The sequence below is a fragment of the Bactrocera dorsalis genome, chromosome 1 (assembly GCF_023373825.1).
Source record: "Bactrocera dorsalis isolate Fly_Bdor chromosome 1, ASM2337382v1, whole genome shotgun sequence".
Lineage (NCBI taxonomy): Eukaryota > Metazoa > Arthropoda > Insecta > Diptera > Tephritidae > Bactrocera > Bactrocera dorsalis.
This window is the reverse complement of record NC_064303.1, coordinates 113,443,701-113,456,719: the sequence shown is the minus strand read 5'-3', so window position 1 is coordinate 113,456,719 and position 13,019 is coordinate 113,443,701. Positions and strand designations below refer to the sequence as shown.

Here is a 13,019-nt window from a genome sequence, read left to right as displayed (position 1 = left end):
GTCGGTTTTTTTCTCTATAGTCAAAATTTAGAAATATGTAATGCTTGGGAACCCTTATTTTCTTCATCGTAGAGATTGATAATAGTTTTTAACCGATTCCTTATAGTGTCTTGCGTGGTTTCTTCTTCCTGTGTATATAGCATGCACTTCGAAGTCTCTAGAAAATGTCACATACTTAAACCTTCACAATTCGATAGAGTTAGTTTTGTTGTCAAAAAGATAAGTACTAAAGTCAATTTGGCAATCGCCAACCTGCGCCTCCCTAACCCAAACAGTGGCATACATATACATATATTTCTATCCTTCTCTTTGAACTACATATGTACGAATTAATATTTTCAAATATGTAATTCCCATTTAACTCCATTTCCATTTATTATTCCAAAGTGCACAATGAAATTTTTAACGGCTTGTTACCCAACCCCATGCAGCTTCTTGTTTATTCTGAGCCATTTTTAGAAATTGCTGAAATTCGCCTCCAATTCTCCAGAGCAATAGAAAGTGAACACAGACAATTCTTCCTCACACAACAGAAAAGGAAAGTTCGTTCGCCTGGGAGTATATTTTCGAATTTGCTAATGAAATTCACTGCAGGCAGCCGCCTGGCAAAGTATCGGTTGAGCGCAACCAAAAAGTCTGCTTATCCATTTGCATAACAATTCCCTGCCAATTTTCACAGACCCATAAAGCTGACAAGTTCCAAAAGTGAACTACCTTCCACATACACATTCACATACAAACATATACATACATATGTATGTATGTGTGCACATATGTACATAAATACATGTGTATATAAATGTGTGTATATACGAATTACCAGCGCGCACATACACCCACGCAGCAGCAATATATGTAGATGATTACAATTTCACCTAATTGGCGCACCAATTTGCTCATGTCACAAGTGGTTTCCCCATTTTCGCAAACAAATCACTGCTGCGGGGCAATTACATTTGGTAAGCTTGTAAACGGAATTTATCTGCGAAAAGACTGGCCAACGTGGGACGGGGTGGGGAGGAGTTGCGTGTTTATTGCTGTTCAAAACCGCAATTCGCCCAGCATACTCGTCAACTCTCACAACAACTGACAGTTGCAGAACATGCGTGCGGAGGGCGAAATGGCAATGTTGATTTGCTCAGAAGTTACTTTTGTTGTTTGCCGATTACCGTTAATTAGTACACATCCATATTATTTTATAAGAAATATGATAACGCATGCGATGAATTGGAATTACTCAATTCATATGAACATGTTAGAACATGTCATTACACACGACTGTTTCGTACTTGAAAATTTGTTACGTATACGCCGTGTGGTCTCTGAGTGCAAATTCGGTGTGACTGTTTATGGCATGTGCGACGCAATCAATTTGCTTAATGCTATTAATGTAAATTTTACTATTTTTTCTTCCCGAACAGAGGAGGCTGCTCGCAATGAAAAAGCTCAACAAAAGGAGGGCGAAAGTGAGGAATAAACAACACACGGCTGGCAGCGCAAGTCTGAGTAATAACAGTTGATTTAAGTAAGGGCAACACCACATATTGGAACTGAATAGAGACTAACATGTGTAGAAAAGTAGAAGAAAAAAACTATTGCAGATAAATGCAAAAATGCAAAAACTACATATATACATACATATTCTATGTACATATAAAAATTAATTAACTCGTTTTGTTTATAAAAAATGATTATTTTGTAGGTATACACCGTAATAATGTGTGTCTACCATGAATTCGTACGATTGTTGTGTTGCGGGCATACAAACAATTACAATAGAGTTATTTTTTTCTAAATATGCTTCAATAAGTCAAAATTACTGTTAAGTTTATGTTATAATAAAATTTAATTATTAGCAGCTTTGTACATAAAAAAAGCGAAAATGTCTGCGGCAAAGTACTTTATTACAAATAAATACAAAAACAAATACAAAATATTACAAAAAAGTGTAATTTACATTAATTTAGTTTAGAAAAAGTATGATAACGAAAAAATGATGTGAAAAAGTTATGAGTTTTGATTGAACATTATGCCCACGGCAGGCTTTTTATGAACACAAACAGAATTGTACACTTTTATTGACATTACCGTTAATGATCGTGGCAAATAAATACAGCTTGTGAAGCAAAAAGTGTGTTTGAACAAACTCAATCAATCAGCAATAATAATAAATATTTATAAGCATGCACACATACATAAACATACAGCCCTAAATGTAAACAGAAATATTAGCTGCAAAAATGCAATTTTCAAAATGTGGCAATGTAAACAGCATTGTAGCAGCCAAGAAGTGAATACAGTGTACAAGAACGAAGTAATGTGCAAAGCAAAAAACACAACTAAAAATATATGAAATGGAAATTAAGTAAAGAAAAAGTAGTTGGAGACTATAACTGTTGTATACCACTTGTACATATGTATGTAAGTATGCGCGAGCGCCATAAAAATGTTTATAATTTCAAAACTGCACAAACAGCAGTTTGTTAAAAGTTGTGTGTAATGTAAATTGAGTGTGGAGCTTAATTAAAGGTTTAATTTAAATAATTAATTTAATTTAAATAATTAATTAATTTACTTTAATTTAATTAATTAATTAAAAAGTATTGTTAGTCATATTTTTTTTGTTTTAGTTATGGCAGTACACAAACTTATTTTTAAGTACTTAATAATTGTTACAAATAAAATTTAATGGAAAAATACGCAATTCGATTTTTAAATTCCAATTTGTTTCTAGTTCTAATACATTTTAGTCGTTTGTAGCATATTTAAAGACTCATAATTGTTGTTATTGTTGCAAGGAAATAAATTAACAAATTTTCTTTTAGTTAATTAATTTAATTTTATATTAATTTTGAAGAAAAAATTTTTTTAGAAAACTTAATTTTGAACAATGTTTGAAAAAAATATTATTTTGGAGAATTTAATTTCCTATAATATTTTGAAAATATTTTTTTTGAAAAATTTAATTTTCAACAATATTTTGAAAAAACTACTTTTTTGTTGAAAACTTAATTTCTTACAATATTTTGAAAAAAATATTTTTTTGGAAATTTTAATTTCCTACAATATTTTGAAAATCATATTTTTTTTGTTGGAAAACTTAACTTCTAACAATATTTTGAAAAAAATGTTTTTTTGAAAACTTAACTTCTAACAATATTTTGAAAAAAAAATATATTTTTTTGACAATTTAATTTACATAATTTAATAAAAAAAAAATTTAATAAAATACATTTTTTGGAAAACTTTATTTCTTACAATTTTGAAAAAAAAAATATTTTTTTTGAAAGCTTAATTTCCAACAACAAAACAAACAAATATTTCCAAACAAAAAACGTAATTGCAAACACTACAATATTTATGTATACATATGTACCAAACATGTTTATAACCTGAAAAGTATAAACGCCTTGCCTGTAATTCCTGATTTCAAGTTTTCTAATGCAACTCCCTGCAGCCGCGTGCTTGTGTAGCCTAACTGCTGCTCTACACTACTTACATAATACTATGCTAGCAACTATAGTCTACTCGTGTTTTTTACTTGTGCTACTTAAACACGCAACCACTATACATACATAACTAACGGATAAGCTAACTTTTGTATATACCTACACGACTACCGAGTAATACTCGTATATACTACAAAACATATACATACATACATACGCATAAGCTGCATATAGGAGCCTGTTATAACTGCATTGTTTATAGTAATGGCAAGCAAACAGTCATACATACATACGTTAACTGGATGTGTGTGTGTGTGTAAATGGTGAATTTATTTTTATACGCGACACTTTTGTTGTCTGTTGAATAATTATTAAGTAATTGTTTGATTGTCGTACGTTTTGTTTACTCTTTGTCTTCTTATTTTCCGTTACATTGTTTCCAAATGCAATGAGAAACTAGAAGATAATTTTGGTTAAAAGTTTTCAAATGTCTGATAACGGGACCACAACGTATAAGGATTACCATTGCTCTTTGACGGTGACGAGCATTAAATCTGATTCAGCTCTCGTTGTAACCGTGAATTGTGTGAGAGCAAAACTAAACGAAAGCTAAGCGCTGGCGGTAGAGAGCAATGGTAACTACACTTAGCCGGTTGGCCTATATTATCAGCTGAAATTGGGATCATAGCTTTATTAAGGTAGTAAATAATATACTGAATAAATAGTATAAATATATGCTGCATTGTGAGTACACACACACAACAACATACAAGTACACATTTACTTGTACTCAATTAAGTATATCAACGCTTATACATACATATATAACTATTTATGTGCATTTACATAGGTCGACCCAGTAACGAGGCGGCATGGGCACCAAACTTGTGCGCCTCTATTGGATTTAGAACCGTCATACCGCGCGGGCATGCTTGCAATAGCGATCTTACCAAGCATTAGGGTTGACCTATGTAGATTTTGTGAAAATTATGCATAGACAAATATAACGCCCTTGACTTTATATGTGTGCGTGTGGTGCAGACATGTATGTATAAACTTTACAAAAGTATTTAAAGCAAAAATGTAAAATTACAAAAGTACACTCATGTTATAATTTAAAGCGCATAATGTTGTAGATATAAAGGGAAAGGTACATAAATGAGAAAAAAAACAAAAATAATAATAATAATTTGAAGGAATATGACGTGAAAATTGTATGTGTTCCTGCGTAAATTAAATTCAGCGCGCAATTTGCAACATTTCAATTTCTAGCCAAACATTATTACAGCAAAAATGCCGTTAAGCTTGAAAATGCAGCAAATCCTTACACACTTAAAAACCAAATAGCAAAGATCTTGTAAATGTACAATTTTTGTGAAATTCGAAATTAAACACGTCCATGATGCAAAAACTTTAATAAATTATGTACAGTAATCAACAAAAAAGCCTAATTAATAATGCATAAATTATAATAAATGTGCATACATACGTACGCGCATGTATTTGTTAAAACTGAAAATATTTATATACACCTATGTGCATAAAATTAGCAGTTACAAGCAGAAATTCCAAGCAACAGAATTTTGAGGCGGAGCTCTGAGTAGTTGTCAGACATTGGACACCTAATTTATTGAGCAATGCCGGGAAAATACCAAAAATCCGAAAAAAATTTTCCTTCCACGCTTATTATAGTATCTGTCTGATACTTTTTCCAAAAACTGCAAGACTTTCAATTACCTTTTGCTTAAAACAGAATAAGTTGAAGATCACTATTATAATGCAAAAAATTAGTGGAAATCACATTTTAATTTTTGGAAGTCTTAATATGGTTATGTTGAACCTCGGAGCGCCTGTTTTGACTATTGTCCCTTGTCTGTGTATATTTGTCACTTCAGCCGACTGGAATAATTATGGAAATAATCAATGATCTTGACTTTCTCAAAAAGAGGAAAAAAATTAGATTTTGCTGCCCTTTTCGAGATCACATAACCAACGTAGTTCCAGCTCTCACATTATGTCAAGTGAGATAAGTGAATAGAAAAAAAAAGAAGAGAGGAAGCAGTGAATTATTATATACTTCTATATAGCTGTAGCCTCTTGGCTTAACTCTTTCATTACTTCCCAATTTTTAGCATCTCTTTGTCGATCCGCTGCACTTGCAGTTAGATCGCTGGCGCTAGTTCCTTATACACTTAACTCTTTATAACACCGTTACAAATATTTACTTTATTATATTTTTCTTGCACTGTCTTTCAATAAACTACCCATTCAGTGCCTCTATTACACTGTGCAACCACGTCTCACTTAGTTTATCTACTATCAACTGCACCTTTCTTGTAAATTGTACAAATAGCCAATGAGCAAATACTCGACTACATAAGAAAATATTTGTAATGAAACCCCAAAGCCACCATAGCAAATACAAACATAGGTGTCTACTTAAGTACTTGCGAAAATTTATTAATTACAAAAACAATGTCTACTTTGCTGCACTTAAAAAAATTTAGAATTTGCCGACTGCAAGTTTTGAAAAATCAGCAATGCAAGTATACATTTATGAATGAGAAAAATGGGAATTGCGTTTAAACGTGTTTGTTGTGTAAATAAATTGTTGGCATCGTGTTGCAAGGAAGGCAAAGTTATAAGTGTATTTAAAAAAATCGAAAATAGAATTTAATGCAAAGTAACAAAGTGCAAGTTTAGTCATTAGAACATTTAGCAAATGTAGATTATTTACTCAAACGAGAACCCTATAAAGTTCGAAACTTTTGAGGTTAGTTACTCATAGTAGAATTGTCGTGGCTGCAAACGTTATGGCAAAACGGGAAAGCATACATGGAAAGAAAGCAATCATTTAAGGTAAATAATTAGTTTTACGATTTAGCTGCTTGATAAATAATATATTAAATAATCAGAACAATGCACATACATACATATAAAAATATTAAAAAAAAAAAATAAATAAATAAATAAAAGCTTCCTTGAAGCGCATATTTCAGTGATGGAAAGAGCATAAAAAATATGAATACCAAATTACATCCATTTAAAATCTCCACAATAAAATGCAGACATTCAAATTTATATACATAGTTATTAACAAAAAATCAACTGTAAATAGTTTTAGCAAGTTTTCCTTTCTTTTTGAACCATTTAATTAATTGAACTCAAGCAAGGTTTACTGCTAAATAAAGTAGAATTTTTTTCTACTCACACTAATTACACAAACTGGGATAACTTCATTGTAGTTTTGTTACCTAAATAAAGTGCTTTTATATTTAAAATTAAAGCCAATATTAACTTCGTCTGAAGGCACTGACCTTTTTAAGTACACTCTAAACCTTAATAATGTTGATTATGTCGATTTGATGAATACATACAAGATGTAATTTATTACATTATTTAATTTATAGTAAGACAACAAGTAAATAATGCTATACATATGAGGAATATTATTAAATACAAATAATGAAACTTTAAAACCGACGTCTCTTATTTGTTATACTTTATAGTATAAACTAGTTGTGAAGTGGTAAGTATAATAATTCGTATTTCTAAACAAACTTTAGCTTATTTCTTTTTTATGTTTATATTAATAAATAAAACAGCAAATAATGGGTAGTCGAAAAAGTCTTTTCGTATTTTGTCAATAGATGTCGTTGCAGTCGTATATCTCCAGTGCTGCCAATCACATCTTGTCATACCATATAGTGTTGGAAAGGAGAGATTTTAAGCTTCATTTAATAAAAAAAAATTAAATTCGGAGAAGTTAAAAAAAGGTTCAACTGTTCAAAAATTAGTGAAAATAATGAAGAAACTGGCTATATTTTGAAATATATGTTTTGAAAGGAAGTAAATAATTTTTATTAACAACCTGAGAAACAGATGGCTACTAAACAGACATTTAGAAAACAGCACTTAAAATGCACAACAAACTATCGTTGTATAGAATTGAAAAGAGCGCTTATACTCGCAACAATCTGGCAACCTATTTAAATAATCATTTTGCAATACTCTATCAGCTGTTAATGGCAAGGTTGCATTTGAGAGCATTTACTTAAACATTGTGCCTTACTCGCTAAAATTGATTGTCGCGTTCATATTTACAAACACAGCCATAAATCTTGATTATCGCTGCATAAAAACTATAAACGAAACCTTGCAACTGCTTGCACACTTCCATAATAATTTTTGTTTATAAATTTTTCTACACTTTGTATTATTTCCTACTTTCGGGTACTTTATATAACGACTATTGAAATACAACCATGCGCTATGCACACGAGCACACTGGTCAAGCCGATAAACGAAATACCGAAAAATCACAAAAACCGCAACTTCTGTGAGAAAAATAAAATTCTATTTATTTTTTGATAGAAATACTCGGTCCAGTGCGGTTTTAACATCTTCAGTTTGAGATGAACTAAAGTGTTGCAATATTAAAATGTAAAAATTCAAAGATGTTATAGATAGTTTTTCAACAGACGAATTGCAGTTTGTGCAACCGCAACAACAAATACTACGAAAGAGCCACACCAAACGTCTTCACAAGGTGTCAAACGGACAAAGGAACCGCAAACTGCAAAATAAATAAATTTGTAAGTGAAAAAACTATGAATCAACAAAATAGCTATGAATCAGTACATAAATTGTTATGTATGGATTGGAAGGTTGATAAACTGTGTGCTATAAGTGAATAAACTAGCTGGAAAATGCCAAAATCTGCAAGCAATTCGCCCACCGCCTGTCCATTCATATTCAGTATCCTAGTGTTAATATAGAAACCAAGTCCAATTGTAGAAACTATGTAGTAGTATTATTCTACTAATTGCAGGCTACAAAGCAAGAAATCCTAGGAACTAAATAATTTTAAATTAGAATTTCGTGTATTCGCAGACTCCAACCAGTTTCTCTTCATAATAATGTAGCTAACGTAGATTATGTCAAAATTTTTATAAAGCTCCTAACAATCATGAGTCGTTTCATTAATTATACTCTTATCTTAATCTGTTATGATGTCGAAAGGTGAGCTACATACGCAAATAATTATTCATATATCTATGTATGTAAGCAAAATTTCAAGTAAACGCAAATTTACGGGTTACTGGTCTAGTTCGTACAAGATCTTAGCAATTTCTGAAATAGTTTTTGTGGCAGCTACGTGCATTTATTTATACATATGTACGTGAATCCGGTTAGTTTGGGAACGAACACATAGGTTTTCAATTTCTTAACTATGATCTGTTTAGCTACACGCCTACGCAATTAACAGTTAACTTTGAGTAAATACTCATTATTTTGATTTCTTCAATAACTCTTAACAGCTTCTTAGTCACAACATCATATATACTCGTATTATTAAAAAAATAATAATCTACACCAAAAGCACAGTTATAGGAAATAAATGAAAGCAATATTTTTGCTTGGTAAATACGGTCTAATTGTCGTTGTTCAGTAATTGATATGCACACAAACGTGTATGCATATGTATTGATAAGTAAGCAGGCATTTACATTTGCCGGCTTTTTGTAATTACGGACGTAAGCAAGAGAAGAAACTCTTCGGTGGTAAATATTTGTTTTTCTAGCGCAATCTTTTCATAATTGTTAGCTTCCATTGCTGCCTTAACTTAATTAAAAATGAAAATTTATAATTGTACATGTATTATATCCTATTTTCAGATTCAGAAAGGGAGCTCGGTTATCAGCAAATATGCAGCTATATATATAAATGTGCCAAATATTGAGGAAAGAAATAAGTGTTTGTGTAATATTAGAAATCAATATTTAAAGTTTCATTATATACAGATGAAACCAATCTCCATCATTAGCTATTTCGCTAAACAAATCATCGTTTACATGTATGCCAAATATTGATGAAAAACAACCATACTTAACGTGGTTGAATAAAATAGAAAATATCCCAACTAGTCAACAATTTCCGAAAAAAGTATGAACTGAAATTTAAAATTGATTAATTTAATAGATTCGATGCCCGCTTAGGCGATTTGTAACTCTATCGGCCTCAATTTTATATTTCCTCGCATTCAATCGATCTCTTTTCATTCATTATATATCATACGATATATAGTCACATAATCGTTTTATAGTTAAATAGCTTGCATATTACGTTGTGGAAACATGGGAAACAAAAACTCCTGTTGCGCTTATGCGAGTCCTCAATCCGATCGCAAATCTAAAGAAATTCCACCCGTTTACGAGGAGCGTCATCATGTACATAGCAGTCATCACATCTCATCTTCACAACATCAGCTGGATGGACACATTTCTGCTTCCACGGCGGCTATTCATCACAGTGCTGGCACACTGGACAACCCTCATAATTTGCAACACATTTCGGAACGTGAAGCGCTTGAGGGCGAAGAGGATCCATCTGTGGATCCCACAGCCGCAACCATGTTTCTCGAACGCTCCAAAGTCGAAAATGGGGGAATTTCCCGAAAACGTTCACAACACCAAATCGCCCAACAAGCTGCGAATTCAACTGGTGGAGGCTTGAAAAAGAGCTCGTCTTGTTCTACTATCTATTTGGATGATAGCACTGTGTCACAACCGAATCTGAAAAATACGGTGAAATGTGTCTCACTCGCAATTTACTATCACATTAAAAATCGACAATCGGATCGTCGGCTTGACATTTTCGATGAGAAACTACACCCGTTGACCCACGATGCCGTGCCTGAGGATTATGATTCACATAATCCAGAGCATAGACAAATTTACAAGTTCGTACGCACTCTATTCAATGCAGCGCAATTGACTGCCGAATGTGCCATTATAACACTAGTCTATCTCGAGCGTTTGCTAACTTACGCAGAATTGGATTTGGCACCGTGCAATTGGAAGCGAATGGTATTGGGTAAGTTTGAGGAATTATCAAATGTGAGATTTTGTAACTAATCCTATATATTTTCTATTAATACAGGTGCCATTTTACTCGCCTCCAAGGTTTGGGACGACCAGGCAGTGTGGAATGTGGATTATTGTCAGATATTAAAAGACATTACTGTGGAGGATATGAATGAACTAGAACGTCAATTTCTTGAATTATTACAATTCAATATAAATGTACCCTCATCCGTCTACGCCAAATATTACTTTGATTTACGTACGCTTGCCGAGGCGAATGATTTGTCCTTCCCTACTGAACCACTCTCTAAAGAACGTGCTCAGAAATTGGAAGCCATGTCTCGTGTTATGCAAGATAAAGTAACAGCCGAAGCTTTAAAAAATGGTATGAAGAAATGGTCTTCTATGGACAATATTAGCCAAGGTGGACCACGAAGGTCTGTTGCTATACTCTCGTGATTTTCGCTAGTATATTAGATCAATTAAACAAAAAATTGGATGTAAAACTGACGTACAGCAACAAAATTAATATATATATTAATATATATGAAGCGCACATATTTTCAACTTGTCTGCTCCATAAACCTGTAACTTATGAACTGGGAAGAAATAAGGCCGAAGTATATTAATGTCGGTCACCAAATATGTGACGTGGAGTGTTATGGCAAATATAAGGCTTATTGGTGTATAATTTTCAACCTTTTAATACGCACTAATTTGCACACTTTTTCGTTTTTTCAAATATATTACCAAATTATTTGAAGACCATCTAATCGATGTAGTATCTGTTGGAAGCATTCCAATGTCAAAAATCAAATGGAAATCGTTCGACATTTTAGATATTTGTGCAATATCTAATCCATATTGAGAAGATAATTGCATACATCTGAAGATAATTATAACTTATTTGCTGCAGAAGTCATACAACTAAGAGGAATGCATTACCAAGAAGCGAATCTTGAACTCCAACAATGTGTACAATGTCTCTTCCGAAAACGACCTCTAGCAGGCTTTTTCAATAATGTTATATATCCTCTATATGCTCGAATTGTGCAAGCTAAGCGTTAAAGACCGTTTTGAGTAGCTTTTAAATTAAACTTTACATGCCACTTACGTACTCGAGGACGTGTAAAAAAGCGGTGCGAACTTTGGTATATAATATTGACATTTTAAAAATAAATAAATACAGCGGCCAAATAACATGAAATGGATAAAAAAAAAACTTCAGAACACTGGAACGTATGTAGATACTTTTAATGCTAAGAAAAATCGATTAAAATAATATAATATTCATCATCAAAGGTTATACATTTGTTTTAAAATTCGTTACTGTGCTATTATAACGAACTTTAGTGGCGATAAGTGAAAAAAAATCCTATGAAGGAATTGCATTAAATTATAATTTTATATATTAACAAATTTTCAAATTAATAAAACTTTGGTTGCTCACAACGCTCTCATCAACCACTCGCTAAAACACTGCTAAACACAACAAACTCTATATTTTTGTATAAACAAAAAAAAAAATAATAATTTTGTGATGTTAATGTTTCATAGAAGTTGCTCTTAAAAGTTTAGTTTTCCATACGTATTTAATAATACATACTCTTTTATAAGTAAAAAAACGAATCGATTTTGTTTAATAAGCGTTAATATATGAATTAGTAATAATTAGTTATAAATATGTACTTTTAAAAGTAGCGAACAACATTCATCAAAGGAAAATACTTGAAACTTTTTAGTATATATGTATGTATGTAAGTTTTACTTCTATATAACGCATTAATAATAACGGTAACGAAAATTAAATCATCAGAAAATGCTAGGAGATAAAGAAATAACCAAAAGATCTATTTTGAAGTAGAATGTAGTGAAAGATATGCAATAACAAATTAAATTATTAGAAAAAGACCAAAATATCAATGCGAATACTTAAATGGAAAAACATTTAATTTGTATTTCTTTTACACATAACGATGTTTCAATAAAGACTACAATTCGATATAATGCCATGGGAAGTTTATGAATATTGCTAAAATCGCACCATATTAGAAGAAATCGTCATGAAAAATTAGTATAATAAAAAAAGTAACTCAAATTAGCAAAAATGTACGTACACACATACATACATACACCTGTTTGAATGCAAATTTTAAAGGCGTTTCTGAAACTTGCTATGGGATGATGCTTGGGAGCCGTTCCCAACTTTTGTACATTAAGATTAGTTCATACCTGGCAATGTTAAACGATTGAAGGGACTTTTTTTAATAAACTTTAGATGTTGTTCCAGCGACAAACACATTCGCAAATGCTGGCTAGTTGACTAGTACTCGACAGAAGACTTTTCACCACACAAACCGTTTTAAATAAAAAATAACTTTCGGACATATTTCTGGTTTGACATTTACTTTCCAGGTTAAGCTTCTTTGTTTTTAGATGAGGAAACGCAACTTACAAATTTTAGTTTCCTCCTAGAGTTGCCACCTCTTTGTACTGATTGCCGATAAAAAGTAATCGAATTGGATTTGCGGTTGCTATTCACAAGAAGAAACTGGTAGATTTACTGCAAAAAAATGTTAAACCAAAAACAAGCAAAATTTACCATTTTTAAGAAACAGTTATAGTCTTGTCAAGTAAGTACGAGGCTTCTATCGCATATCGGTAATATTTTTAGTTTACATCAGCAAAGTCTTATTTATATATA

General features: G+C 31.8%; 2 protein-coding genes across 6 annotated transcripts in view; both read left to right on the top strand.

Annotated features, from left to right (window-relative positions):
• Positions 1 to 2,699, top strand: part of LOC105229367 (dual specificity calcium/calmodulin-dependent 3',5'-cyclic nucleotide phosphodiesterase 1) — a 173,939-nt gene extending 171,240 nt beyond the window's left edge. For all 5 annotated transcript variants that reach the window (XM_049461084.1, XM_049461085.1, XM_049461083.1 and 2 more), the window contains one exon: positions 1,422 to 2,699. In XM_049461084.1, the coding sequence (XP_049317041.1) occupies positions 1,422 to 1,477 (56 nt within the window). In that variant the 3' untranslated portion in view covers positions 1,478 to 2,699. The remainder of the gene's footprint in view (positions 1 to 1,421) is intronic.
• A 5,013-nt stretch (positions 2,700 to 7,712) lies between these two features.
• On the top strand, positions 7,713 to 12,322 carry LOC105229199 (cyclin-Y). The gene is made up of 3 exons (XM_011209315.4): positions 7,713 to 8,044; positions 9,128 to 10,325; positions 10,392 to 12,322. Exons 2-3 carry the CDS (start codon positions 9,587 to 9,589, stop codon positions 10,772 to 10,774), a joined length of 1,122 nt encoding a protein of 373 aa, XP_011207617.1. The 5' UTR covers positions 7,713 to 8,044; positions 9,128 to 9,586; the 3' UTR covers positions 10,775 to 12,322.
• Positions 12,323 to 13,019: the final 697 nt, after the last annotated feature.